The sequence below is a fragment of the Hoplias malabaricus genome, chromosome 13, assembly GCF_029633855.1.
Source record: "Hoplias malabaricus isolate fHopMal1 chromosome 13, fHopMal1.hap1, whole genome shotgun sequence".
NCBI lineage: Eukaryota > Metazoa > Chordata > Actinopteri > Characiformes > Erythrinidae > Hoplias > Hoplias malabaricus.
Window position 1 is genome coordinate 4094129 of NC_089812.1, and position 14858 is coordinate 4108986.

Here is a 14858-nt window from a genome sequence, read left to right on the forward strand (position 1 = left end):
AAGGCTGGCTCGGGACATCTGTAAAAGAGGAAGAACTGCGCTGTCCCCACTTGCCTCTGACTGTTTGCAGAAATACAGCCCAGGGGTCAGTACATTTGTATTTATAAGGCAACTATTACAGGCCTAGAAGACACATGCTCTCATACATTTCCCACCGTACCAACTGTGCTTCTTAGTCTCCCAGCTGGGATTTGTTTCCTTCAGCCTGACACTGTAACCAAGCACATTCAGCTGAAAGATCACAACAGCTTGTTATTTTTAAAAGGCTCAGTAATAAGCACCACCACCACCATTGAACCTTCCAAACTGTCAAAAAAAAAAACCTGACGCTTCTGTTGTAATGCATTTTGCATTAAAGCACTCAAACCTCTGCCCATCACAGAACATTTCCTGGATTTGAATGGCACCTGACCTTAGATTACACAATTAACTCAAAATAAATAAGAAAAGGAAATAGAAACTGACATGAAAACAACGTCAGGTTGCGATTTCTGGGCTGGCTGTGTCACTCCAGACCGAGCTGCTAAACCACTGCTGTCCTGAGTCATTAACAGTGACATATGATTGAAGGAAATGGGCTTTGTGTTTCAGGAGCGTTCTTCATTCAGAGGTTTCACTAGGTGAAGGGATGCTGGAGGTTCTGTGTTGTCCAAACAAATAAACGTGTCCAGTGTATGGATAAAGTACAAAGGAGGTCAACTCCTGTATGAAAAACATGTCAGAAATACTGCCATCCCTTCATTGTACCTTTAATATTTTATATACTATATTTTTTTGCCTTTTCCAAACTTAACGGCCCTCCAGTCTGCCTCAGTCGCCAATGTATGCAGCCCATTCAATCACATTTTAGTTAACCTGTAACCTCATATATATATATATAGTTTGGGTGACACCTTCTCATCAGTGATTGGTGGAGTAGAGCTAGTCACTGTATAGAGCTGTGTACCAGCCCCTACCTCTGTACAAACCCCAGTTACAGTCTCAGACACATTCAGAAGGGAGCGGTTCTACAGATTAACTCTCGACGAGGCCACAGCTGTTCACTGAAAACCGTTCCAGGTGACGACCTCATGAAGCCGACTGAGAGAACGGAGAGAGTGTGTGAAGCTGTCATCAAAGCAACAGGGGGCTACTGTGAAGAGTCTAAAGTATTAAACATATTCTGCTTTGTTTAACACTTTATTTGTTCACTACATAATTCCATATGTGTTCCTTCATAGATTTAATGTCCTCCACATTCATTTACAACGTAGAAAATAAAAAAAAAACACTGAATGAGAAGATGTGTCCAAACTTTTGACTGGTGCTGTATATTCACAACATGTGGAAAACGACCCAAAACAAAGGAAACCCTCCCTTAGTGGGCGTGTCCAAACATTTGATTGGTACTGTATATATATAATGTGTTTACCATAAAAATTTGAATGTGTGCCTTAAAGGCTAAGCACCACTTAATGGTCCTCCATGTATATTTCACATTATTGTAGTTACTGACATATATAAGTATGAATTAAAATGAAAATAGCAGCTTAATTTGCTTTAAAACTGACAATTTTATTAAATTGACGGAAAAACCCGAGCTCGCTACGGAAATTCTCGAACGCAACCGTGACGTCACTGGTGGACAACAGCTGAACAACGCCGCGTTAAAACACCGTTATGACTGACTGTTATGACAGTATCTAGCTAAATAACCAACATTATTCATGACAATAGCCTAGCAATAAGCTAAACTCAAATATAGAGGTACCGTTATTCTTGTAAATGTGATCGAAGTCGAACTCGAATTCATCCGACACTATAAACCTCCGTAATGCAGCTACGTAGCCGAGTATAATCTGAGCCACCGAGTTTAGCGAGTCAAGCTAACGTTAACTAACACCAACTAAAGCAGGCGAAGTGAGTGTCCTTACCCTGTTTACCTCCATGTTACAGAGGCTCTTGAACACCTTTCGTTGGTGTCCTTACATGCCCATATTGTTGGAAAAGCACCAGTGAAATGAGCTACAGATAACGGAGTGAGCGGATGGTCCTTTCCAAAGTGCCCATTTAGAGTTGACAAATTTAGTCCATTTTCTGGATATTTTGGGATCTTTGGGCCATTTGTTCACAGATGTCCCACTGTACATTGAATGATTGCAGCCAAAAACAACACACCTTTTCCTCATTTTGCATTAAATTAAGTGCAGCTTCTAGAGTTGTTGTCCACCATCTACGTCACAGGCAAGACGCCTATTAGAGTTTCCCAACACCGTTGGGGGGGGGACCAACGGTCTTTTAAACCTTATTCCTTCAATTAGTAAGAAATAACATGTTTTCTGACTATCAATAAACACAAGTTAGGAACTCAAATTCCACTGTATTTATTTGTTTGACACTTTCATATCGCTGCTGCTTAGCCTTTAAATGAGCCCCCTCATGTTTACTGGGCTTTTTTGTTTGTTTGGTGTTTGGCCCAAGTCAAAGTGCCAGCGACAGAGTGAAAATGGCATAACTTGCTTTGACCTTTTAAGAGAATTTTGAATTAAGCCCCCCCCCCCCTGTGGTTTCAGATGTGTCTTGTTTTTAGCCAAATGTGTTTTAAAATGTGTTTTTGTACCTAACTGAAACAATCCTCCTACTGTCAGTGAATGCATAAGAAAAACAAAGCTGCACTCCACAGTCCACCCCACAATACTAAACACTGAAAATAGGAATGACACACTATAAATGGCTATAAATTTTAAATAGTGTACAGATTTGAAGAAGGCTGAGTCACCGTCACTGACAAGCTCAAGGTTGGCGCTGACACCTGACTATTTATAGTATGTGGTGGTAAAGGATGGGCCCAGTGCTGGTAATAAATATGGAGGACTGTGGGTTGATAATTATTACTGCTTTTGGTCTATTGCTAAGGGAATGTGCAGAAATAAAAGGAGGCATCAAGCTGAGATCTCTCTGTTAATTTGGCGCAAGTGAATGCAAAACTGAACATACATATACGTATATCATATAAGAAATATTTGATGACACATCTGAGCCTCAGGCTGGCGATATACTGCGAAGGAACAAAAGAACTGAAAGAATTCAACCTACTGTCGAACAAGTATCTGGAAGAGACCTCAGCAAACATGGCATTGACTAAGACCACTCACTGTCAGGGGGAGGTTTCTGAACAGATATTAAGATCAGGTAAAGACGCCAGGAGGTCTCAGGACATCACACAGCTGCATCAGCTATAACACCACCTTATGGCAGTGTGCAAACTACTCAAATATCAAAGAAAGTTTAAATAGAGACATTAATAATTGTATTAAAATCAACTTTTGGTAGGAATTCAGACCACTTTTAAAATATAAGACATTCTGGATATTCATTCTACTGTACCATAATGGAATTGTAAATAATGTTTTACAGCTCCATTATTCTGTACACTTCTTAACTGTAACTTTGATTAACAGCTTTCTAATGTTCTGCTAAATTTGTGAATACAGAATCAATAAAAGTAGTCTATTTATGAGACCAATGGATTTAAACTATTCACTAACAATTCTAAATATTTCAACATTATTGTATCAGCTTGTGATGTATGAAAGTGGCTTTAAATGTATTCCCTTTATAAGCATCACCTTGGGTTTAGTCTGAACACCGGACTCTAAACTTTCACTAGTTAAATAATAAAATATATATATTTTTAAATATCAGCATCAGGAATAACAAGGTAAATCAGCTGAAAGTGGCACGCTCCCTGTACATCATTTTAGCTGCAAGAACAGGATGTACTTGCTGCTGCTGTGAGTGTGTGTGTGTGTGTGTGTGTGTGTGTGCTTGCGACACTGAATCTCTAGGTTTGGAGACAGCTGATGAGGAATTGCTGGCTCAGTATCAGGATATTGTGTTCAAGCTCACGGCCTCCTCAGTCACATGGGAGTGTGTAAATCAGCCGCACAGCTCGCATCTGGAGACAAAAAACCTGAGTCACGACTGTAATAATTGACACATTTTAATTCATATTTACACACTTTCTGATCCACGGTGAAGTATCGCTGCTTCGGTTAACGCTTGCAAGAATGGGTGCTTGTGCAAAATAAATAAATTAAATGTTTCTTACATCAGAATTGTAGAGGCACATTACTGCAAACGTGCTCTGTTAGTAATGAGATGAATCCAACCATTAAAATGATTACAATCCTACGGAGAACAGCAGTTATAATGTTAGAGGTTTCATTTTCAGAACAGTCATTTGAAGTTGTTAATAGCAGCTGTGTTTTGGTACATAACTCACAGCACCCAGGCAAGCGCTCATTAGCAATGGCAGAATATTGTGACAGAAAAAAAGCCTTAGGTGTCGTATGGGTGGGTGGAAGGATATTGTAGTGTTACACAGTGCACTTTTAATGATAAAGAGTCCTAAGCTCTTGTTTCTTTTCAGTGTTAGGTATGAATAATGAAACCTCCACACACTGCATTATCACAGCGAGGCCAAGACTTAAGCTACTTCTACGAAAATCAGTCAACAGCACTTTAAAAAAGTACAATATTTTATATGGCACATACAGAAATAGTTAAAAACTTATAGAAATGAGAGGAACAAATTTGATCTCTCAAACGCAGCTCGTGTTTTGTAACAGTGTTAAATCAAACACTATACTCCACTCCACATTTATCAAATAATATCAAATATATCCTCTTTAGCTGAGAAACTATCTGAGTGAACTCTGAATGTTGAAAAGCATGAAAAGAGATGAGGATGTTGCTATATTTCTGCTCCATAGGTAGGTAATATTGAATTATTTTGCTGTTTCAGATGAATTATTTAACTTAGAGAACTCCAAATTGCAGCACAGCAGGTAGTGTCACAGTCACACAGCTCCAGGGTCCTGGAGGTTATGGGTTCAAGTCCCACTCCGGGTGACTGTCTGTGAGGAGTGTGGTGTGTTCTCCCTGTGTTTGTGTGGGTTTCCTCCGGGTGACTGTCTGTGAGGAGTGTGGTGTGTTCTCTCTGTGTCTGCGTGGGTTTCCTCCGGGTGACTGTCTGTGAGGAGTGTGGTGTGTTCTCTCTGTGTCTGCGTGGGTTTCCTCCGGGTGATTGTCTGTGAGGAGTGTGGTGTGTTCTCCCTGTGTCTGCGTGGGTTTCCTCCGGGTGACTGTCTGTGAGGAGTGTGGTGTGTTCTCCCTGTGTCTGTGTGGGTTTGCCTTTTTACCCAAACTTTCCGTTCCACCTTAAAAGATGCAGAACCTCTGAATGAACACAGACAGAGGGGGAGTGTGTTTTACTGTGACAGGTTGTCTTTAACTCCTCAGTAAATAAAATCCATTAGTGATGAGCAAGCAGGTGTTTTCCCATCCACTTAGTTTCTAAATGTTTGCTTACATTGATACTCACAAAACGTCTAAGTTGCTGAAGCCACTCTCCAACAGGTTCAAAATGCCCACGTCCACCTTAACACCCACATATATAACCTCCAGGATTGCTCTGTGTTATCATTACTCCGTCCCTGACAGCAGCACACCACTGACTCTTTAGTTCTGCTTTAAATGTCTAGTTCAAATCCATAACATTAGGGCAATGTCTTTGTTTAAAAAAACATTCATTCAAATGTCCTTTAAGGAACAAAAAGTGATTATTTTATGGCACAGCTCCAAGCAACACTTTTAAGATTTGAAGCACCTAACTGAACTGACGTGTAACTCACACATTTACAGGCATACTCACTCACTCACTCACTCACTTACTCACTCACTTACACTCAATCACTCACACTCAATCACTCACACACTCACTTACTCTCACTCACTCACTCACTCACTCACTCACTTACTCACTCACTCACACTCAATCACTCACACTCAATCACTCACACTCAATCACTCACACACTCACTTACTCTCACTCACTCACTCACTCACTCACACTCAATCACTCACACTCAATCACTCACACACTCACTTACTCTCACTCACTCACTCACTCACTCACTCACTCACACTCAATCACTCACACACTCACTTACTCTCACTCACTCACTCACTCATTCAGACATACTCACTCACTCTCACTCAATCACTCACACTCAATCACTCACACACTCACTTACTCTCACTCACTCTCACTCATTCACTCATTCACTCTCACTCACTCACACACTCACTCATTCAGACATACTCACTCACTCTCACTCACTCACTCTCACTCATTCACTCATTCACTCTCACTCACTCACACACTCACTCATTCAGACATACTCACTCACTCTCACTCATTCACAGACATACTCACTCACTCTCACTCACACACTCACACTCACTTACTCACACACTCACACTCACTCACTCACTCACTCATTCACATTCATTCATTCACTCATTTACTCACATACATATCATCGCTTACAGTTTTTTAGTTTGCTACAGAACTTCAACACAACAGCTGTCCTTTCACTGCGTGAAAAATTAATGATGAGTGAACCAATGTGCTCCTAAATTACTGGGAATAAAGTCATTTAACATTGACTTCCATTAGGAAGTTAGGAAGGTTTTTCCTTCCCCTGTAAAGTTACTTTTTTTTCTTTTTTTTTTAGCAGTGATGATATGCCTTCATGGTTAACTTCAAATCCCTCACAATCCCTCACAAGGTCATGCTACTAACTGCTAAAATCTGCTCCACAAGGGAGTGCTTTACATCAAAGACACTGTGTGCCCTTGTTTCAAGGCTGTATTATTCATTATATATATATATATATATATATATATATATTTAGTTAGGATTTTAATGGCTTTTTTATTGCTTTTTGTTTTACCACAAATATTTTCCTCATCATATACTGTTAGCTCATATGTCCATGTGACAACAAAATGCAAATTGTATAATTTCATTTGTTGGGTTCTGTTCATTTGTGAATCCCTGTTCCTTAAAAAAAGCAGAAAATGGACCTTTAAAGACACTTCGGGGGTCTTACAAAAAGATTTTAACCTCTGACACTGAGTGTGATTATATCATTGTTTCATGTTTGAATATTACAGCTTTAAGCTGCGTGTTGTCTTTTGGGAGCTATGGTCCAGTAGAAGGGAAGGTTGCTAATCAGCCAATTTGCCTGCTGTGGGCTTCAACATTAATAGCTGCACCCAGAAGCAAAAAAATAAACAATACATTTTAAAGGTAATCACAGATAAGGCAACAAACTGTCAGCTGAAATGACATGCTTGTGACAGGTCCATAGTGTGCTGTAGTAAGGCACAGTTATATGTCACTAGAATTCATATCTATAAAATATTATGAGGTGTCATAAAGCCCCTGAAAAAGTTTCAGTGAAAAGAATGACGCAAGACCTGAAATCCATGAAAAGGAGCACAGTGCACATTGAAATAATGTCATAATGTTAGTGTTCTCAGGCTTCTTTACAGAGACAGGGGATGGATGATGGTCTTCCGCACCGTGAAAGCTTCAGCGCTGGACGGTCCATGTGTGTAGAGGAAAAGAACTGGTACAGGATTAATATAAACCAGTGGTTCTCAAACTTCCCCATCATGAAACCAAAACTTCCAAGTACCACCTATGATTTTTACAGAAACGTACGCCCTGGTTCTTCCTCTGTTCCAGGGGCGTAAGTCCTTCTTGCTGAATTTTTGCATGGTTTTGTTGCTTTTAATTTACTTGAAATTGGCTTAAAATTGGCACAATATTATCTAAAATAATTATTAAATTTATAGAGAGAATGCAAATAACTCTAGGCTTAAACGGAATGATTTAAACGCAGTTATACATTTATGAGAACATATCAAATGTATGGACAATAAGAGTTTTCAAAGAAATAGAAATGAGAAGAGGACAGTTTAATATCAGTTATGTGCTGTAAAAGGCTGTAGGTGAAAACAGTGAGGCGCCGGGAGCCGGTCACAGCAGCTCTCTGCGCTTGTAGCAGTAGGTGAAGGAGGCGCTGTGTTAAACATTGTTTTAGGGCTGTAATGTGCCGAAGAATGGCCACGTTGTCCTTCAGCCGAGTGTTTTCTTCTATTTTGTCTTCACGTGTACAGAATTCTCTTTAGTTTTTCTCTTTTTTGTACTTGGTGCTGCTGCTGCTGTGTGTGTGTGTGTGTGTGTGTGTGTGTGTGTGTGTGTGTGTGTGTGTGTGTGTGTGTGTGTGTTTGTGCTTGCGACGTTGAATCTCTAGGTTTGGAGACAGCTGATGAGGAAGTGATAGTAGTTTTTTCGCCTCTGGATTTAGTCCTTCTGGGCTCCGGAGTATTTCTCGAGCTTGGTCTCAGCTTGTTTTTCTTGTTTTTGCTTTGCCCTTTTTATAATGAAATCCGCCGAAGTGCTCACATCTGTCTCTAACCTTTGCTTACGTCCAGTTAACAACTGAAACTTGGCTTTCTTCACGGGGATTTCTCAAAAAACTGGGGGATCACATTCCCTCCCTGGAAAAAAAGTGGATGAACGCTGCGCCCGCCACCCGCCGTTCCCTCACAGACGTAACCAAGTACGATGTATGCGTAGCACATTGTATTCTTCTACAACACAAATGAATTTCATTCGCGCATAGTTCTGGAAACTGTGAAACATTATGTAATTTACAGATAACAATTTTTGAGGTCATTTGGCGTACCACCTCTTGCTGCTTTACGTAGCACTAGTGATACGCGTACCACAGTTTGAGAACCACTGATGCTAGCAGTATATATGTTTTAGAAACAGTGATACGAAGTTTTGACTGGCAATTTAAAACATTCAAACACTAGTGTATGAAAGCACTTGTAGCTGGTAAAGATTTGTGTACCATGTGACTGCTGAACCATTCAAGGACGGGACTATGTTTATCGTTGTGGGACCACTCTGCTGACCTGAAATCAATGAAACGGAGCAGACTGAACATTGAAATAATGTCAGCTTATTCACCTCTGGGAGCATATTACGGTGATGTGAACAGAGCCAGAAAGAGAGGACTGATTATGGTCTGATGAGAGGGGCCAAGTGGCTCTTGTATGGGGCAGCGTGGCCTTACATGTGAGTCAGGAGGATGGGTGGGGGATAGCTACACAATCTCTGATGAACTCAAACCATGATTAAAGCTCTTAAGCCTGGAAAGAGAGGGGAAGCACAGAAAGGTGTTATAACTGTAAGTGGAAAAGAAAGACAAGGGGAAATGTGTATTAAATAAACACCTGAAGAACACATGGTGTCAGTAGAGAGAATACAGAATAGTACATGCAGTGGTTTAGTGTCACCAGGGGGGCATCGCAGGCACAGGAACACAAATCAGAGAGCTACAGCACCTATGGCTATGGCTTGTACAATTGTTTTGCTGTGGGGAGGGGGGCTAGTTCCCTTGCAGTGTCAGAAAAGGACCACAGAAATGAGGCACAGTTAACTGTTAGGTACTGAAAGCGGAAAATGAGATGGGATGTCGTAAAAATGAACTGGTATTTGTCACAGTTTAAGGACGTGTAGCACCAAATATCTCACACATTTCCAACACCTAAACTTTAGATATTATTCAGATTCCTCTAATAATCGTTAGGTTTTACATCTTTTCAACCTGTTATTTTTTAATTTTATAAACTTATTCACACACACAAAAAAAACAGTTTGGTGGAACCACTCACTTTTTAGCCCCTATGACTTGATCATTTAATTAAAGTTTTCCAGATAATCAGAAGTAAACAACAGATGGCTTTAGAGATTCTGCTGAAGAATACTAATATTGTAATATACAAACCACCCCTGCCATCAGTACTATTTCATCATATTCAGTGGATTCGCTCCGGGTGACTGTCTGTGAGGAGTGTGGTGTGTTCTCCCTGTGTCTGTGTGGATTTCCTCTGGGTGACTGTCTGTGAGGGGTGTGGTGTGTTCTCCCTGTGTCTGCGTGGGTTTCCTCCGGGTGACTGTCTGTGAGGAGTGTGGTGTGTTCTCCCTGTGTCTGCGTGGGTTTCCTCCAGGTGCTTCGGTTTCCTCCAGGTGCTCCGGTTTCCTCCCACGCTCCAAAAACCCACGTTGGTAGATGGATTGGCAACACAAGGTGTGAGTGTGTGTCACCCTGTAAAGAACTGGCGCCCCCTCCAGGGTGTGTTTGCACCCAGTGATTCCAGGAAGAGACAGTGAATGAATGAACGAGGATTGTTGATGCACCATATGTCCAGAAGCATTGTAATGAGGTCGAATCTGTTAGATTTGTGTGAACAAAACTTCCACTGTTTTTTTTTATTATTACTATTTTACTTTTATGAAAAATCTTGTAGAACCTCCTTAGCAAAGTTCACCATGCCCAGTGTCAGCTAGAGGCTTTAAACCCCAACATAGGCCTGTGGAACAGTGCAAATGTGATCTCTGAAGTGATGCTGGAGCATCCAGCACCTTTGGAATTAAACCCAACGTCAGCAAATGGTCCTGTGGCTGTCATCAATCAAATCCTGACAGCAAATGTTCCAACATCTAGTGTAAAGACTTTCTAAAATAACAGAAGCAGAGTATATATATATATTTTATAAAACACCACACTTCCTTTCCTTTAATAAAATAATATACAAACGTTTGAAAAGAATATATTTCTAGAACTGGCTGGATTTTTTTGATGATATTCAACAAGGATTTTCAGCTACAGAAAAAAACAAAGCCCCCAGTGTTTCATACTAGAGCAGTGTTCAAATGCAGCAGAAACCTCCTTTCCCGATATATAGTGTGGAAATTATGCAGAACAGTAAACACAGACATAGTAAAGATCTCAGTGGTGATCTCATGTGTGCATACAGTGTGGTGCACATGTAATGTCTTAGTTAAATATAATCTATTCTGCCCTCAGAGCAACAGCTCTCATTTGTAAGCGGCATCTAATCCTCAACACTACTGCCAGGCTCTCATGCATTTAGATGAGCTGAATAAAATGCGTGTTAGTAAAGAATCTGTTTAGAAACTCTGGGTCTTTTTTTTTTTTTTTAAAGATTGGTTATGGAAAGTATTAAGAAAGCAATTGTATTTTTAAAAATGAAGCACAAATTCTATTTTACTTTTAAGTTTAAGGCACAGAAAGGTGCTACACATTCCACATTATTTCCCTTTACATTTTAGCATCTGTAGGATTTTTAAGGACAAATTTTTCATAATTAACATTTAAATAATTGTGACATCACAAAGCATCAAATTAAAGTACATACACACATCTCTTTACAAAGCCAAAAAGATTTGTGCTGCTCCAGTCACTGACAGCCACTTCAGTCCACAAGCACAAAGCTATATAATCTCTCCTCTGAGGGCATCATAGCAGTTCTCATCTGCATGCTTCTTTATGATTGGCTAATGATCTAACAATACAGGATCCTACCGTGATGTGATTGGCTAAAACTTGGAGGAGGCATGCAACCGCCGTGATTGAGAAAATCTATAAATAGGACGTGCAGGGACACAACACACAGAAGCACCTGTCAGCTGCGCAGCGTACACTACTACAGCCTCTCGATGTCTGGTCTCATGCTGTGAGGCAAGTGTTCAGCCTTCAAAGTATCTCTGAGCTCCATTTTCTGAGCAGTTGCAGAAGCTTCCGGCTGAATCTCACCAATGTCAATTCCTGCAACCTTTGAGGTCGCAACTTAAAAAGTTTCACAGAGTCCACTGGGAAGAGAGGGGTGAACATGTCTCTGGACGTGAAGGAGAAGACAGAGGTACGTCTGGTGTTCATGGGAGCAGCTGGAGTGGGGAAAACGGCTCTGATCCAGCGCTTCCTCCAAGACAGTTTTGAGCCCAAGCACCGACGCACGGTGGAGGAGCTTCACAGCAAGGAGTACGAGGTGGCTGGCATCAAGGTGACCATCAACATCATGGACACCAGTGGCAGCTACTCTTTCCCTGCCATGCGCAAGCTGTCCATCCAAAACGGGGATGCCTTCGCCTTGGTCTATTCCATAGATGATCCCGAGTCACTCGAGGCTGTCAAGAGCCTGCGCGAGGAGATCATGGAGGTGAAGGAGGACAAGTTCACACCCATCGTGGTGGTGGGCAACAAGACCGACCGTCTAGATGAGAGGCGGGTGTCGTCTGAAGACGTGCTAGCCACCGTAGAGCTGGACTGGAACAACTGCTTCCTAGAAGCCTCGGCCAAGGAGAACGACAACGTGATGGAGGTGTTCCGTGAGCTGCTCCATCAAGCCAACCTTCCCAGCCGTCTGAGCCCTGCCCTCTGCCGCCGCCGGGAGACCTTCCCAAAGAACAGTGGAGCTCGGCCACCAATGAACAAGACCAACAGCTGCAACGTGTCCTAAAGCAGGCAGGAGAAGAGAAGAGAAGAGCTGAGCCGTGTGGGGGGACATGGGGAGAGAGTTGCTACAAAGCTCTAAAGCAGGGAGGGAGGGGGGGAACAAAAGCAAAAAAACCAAGCTTCTCATGCTACAAACTCCTCACAATCCTTCAAACCTTCCAAACTCAGCATCACCAACATAATCCCAGTACTGACAACAGACAAGTTAATGAGAGACTCTGAGGGGGAGGAATGAGGAGAAAGACTTTTACTGTGAGGACATTTGAGGAACATCGTGGCGCTTTTTTTCAAGTTGCGTTTGTGAAGCTCTGATGAAAGGTCGTGGTTTACAGGACTCAATGGTGTACACCTCTTATATAAAAATAGAAAAGTGTTCTGATCTTAGTCACATTACACGCTCTGTAGCAGAAACTAACCTTAATGCAAAAACTCCATTCCATTTTATTCTTGCAATTGATTGTATATTTGCATTGGTTTTTACAAGAAACACTGCAACAAAGTACTGAGCCATGGTATTTGTTTTCATTTTAGCTCCTGTCAGAAACCCATGCTTGTCTCCATTCACATGCACTTTTGATATTCGAAAGACTTCTAATAAGTTGCACATTATTTTTATGTTTTGTTACTCTGTAAACGAATAAATACGTCAATGTTCAAACATATGTCATGGTGTGATCAGTGGAATATTCTTGTGTGGAGGGGGAGGGCTTGTTGTTTTCTTTTTATGTCTCTTACATTCAGAAGCACATGGTTTGTGGGTTGGCTGTGCGGAACGGTCCACAGGGGTGTGTGTATGTGTGTGTGTGATGAACTAGTGCTATAATCCTGGACAGGGACCGTGGTCGTGTTGAAGCTAATCAGTTACAGACTGAATGTGACAGGGCAAAAATACCTTGATACTCATGATTTGCATCTTATTAGTTGTATTTTCTGAGGTAAGATCAACTGGAACTGACAGAAATAACCTCTTTTAAAGAACAAACACAAGGAAAAATGGAGTACAGCTATTTTACTCAAAGGTTTGCGCAGCTATCTTGGGCTAATTGCTAACTTCCTGTCTGAAACATGTCATTTTCACTGATGATACAGATATGATAATTATAGGTTTATCGTTGAAGTATACAGTGACAACAAAATTGATCACTATAATTAAAAAAAACATGTCAGAATCGGTTGAAGCTCTGGATGACCTCATGCTTATAGTGTCCTATATCAATGTATTATTTAAAAATATGCATAAATCACATTACAACTACCCATAAAAAAGAGAGAGAGAAAAGGAAGAGAAGTGCTAATCATCTCTGTGCTAAGAGAAGTCTAGAAACTACACAAAGTAAACATAAGAACCATCTATGAGCCGACTGCCCTCTAGTGGTAACCGAGGCCGCTTGCATCTCCTCACCACTCACTGCCCACACAAGATGGCAATTGTTAGACGCTAGTCAAAGCAGAAACACGGTGAAAGGGAAGCTCACGCTTTGTTAATCAAATGCCTACTTTCTCTTCTCCTCCTCTTACAGGATGTCAGTTAGTTCCCGATGCTTTTACAGAGAATGGCCTTTTTGGGTGGAAATATCTGCTGAGGGAGTTTCTTTGGAAAGTGGAATTTTGGGCCTGAGAAAAAGTTCTAGTAGTGCGTCCGCCTCCGTGTTTAGCTGAAATCAGTTACTCAGTATGATTATACAAACTTACAGCGTCCATATATTTGTTCTGCAAATATACCTGCTGAAACCAGTTCTCCTGTAACACTTGTCAAACCAAAATACAGTGCTACTGTTGTGGGTTGTTTGCCAACTATGGCTACATTATGTATGTCCAAGGTTCTACCCAGTTTAATCAAACTTTACAGACTGAGGACTTCAGTTGTGCACACATGGCTTAAATAATATATATATATATAGGACAAGTAGTGTGTAATGAAATGAGATATATTTGAACAGCATGCGTGGTCGTGTTTAACGCTTAGCACTGAGGTATTAGCCTGTGTGCTACAGAGTGATGGAGCCCTGGGTGACGTGGTGGCACTGCAGGTAGGGTCTCCTTCACACAGCAGGGTCCTGAAGGCCTTTGTGTGTTCTCTGTGCCTGCATGGGTATCCTCCCACAGCCCAAAAACACATGCCTGTGTGTTCCTGCTTTGCGCCCATTGATTCGGGGTAAGGTCTGGACCCACCATGACCCCGAAGTGAATAAAGCAGTTACATGAACGTACAGATGTCGGTTTATGATCCACAACTAATCCCCTGACATCAGTACCAGTGAATACATGGCTGAATGTCCTTAAATTCCCATAGCAATTTCCCAATATCTACTGTAAACCCTTCTCAGAAGTGTAGGAGCTGATATTGTAGCAAAGAGGAACAAACTACTGATGACTACCTTTGATATCAGAAGCGATGACAGATGACGAGTGTCCTACATAAAGGCCTGGCTTTAGAGTGTGCGCTGCACATGATTTCCAAAGTAAACTTGTCGATAACATCAGATGCAAAAATGTGTGGACATGCTCTACATGACATATAAAGACAGACACTTATTCATAGCAGGCACAGCCACACACACACACACTGAGTATTTCCCCTTTTGAGACAAGGTGTATTGTTTCCCCTAAGCTGAAAGAGGGAAGTGACCA

The 14858-nt window shown here is 41.3% G+C and overlaps 1 protein-coding gene across 1 annotated transcript; it reads left to right on the forward strand.

Moving 5' to 3' along the window:
- The first annotated feature begins 11604 nt into the window (after nucleotides 1-11604).
- Nucleotides 11605-12871, forward strand: LOC136665262 (ras-related protein Rap-1b-like). Its single transcript, XM_066642826.1, has one exon. The coding sequence runs from the start codon at nucleotides 11605-11607 to the stop codon at nucleotides 12229-12231; it is 627 nt and encodes a 208-aa protein (XP_066498923.1). The 3' UTR covers nucleotides 12232-12871.
- Nucleotides 12872-14858: the final 1987 nt, after the last annotated feature.

What these genes read in the sequence shown, in the direction of transcription:
- LOC136665262 (XM_066642826.1), top strand. Translation starts at nt 11,605, where the DNA reads ATGTCTCTGGACGTGAAGGAGAAGACAGAGGTACGTCTGGTGTTCATG.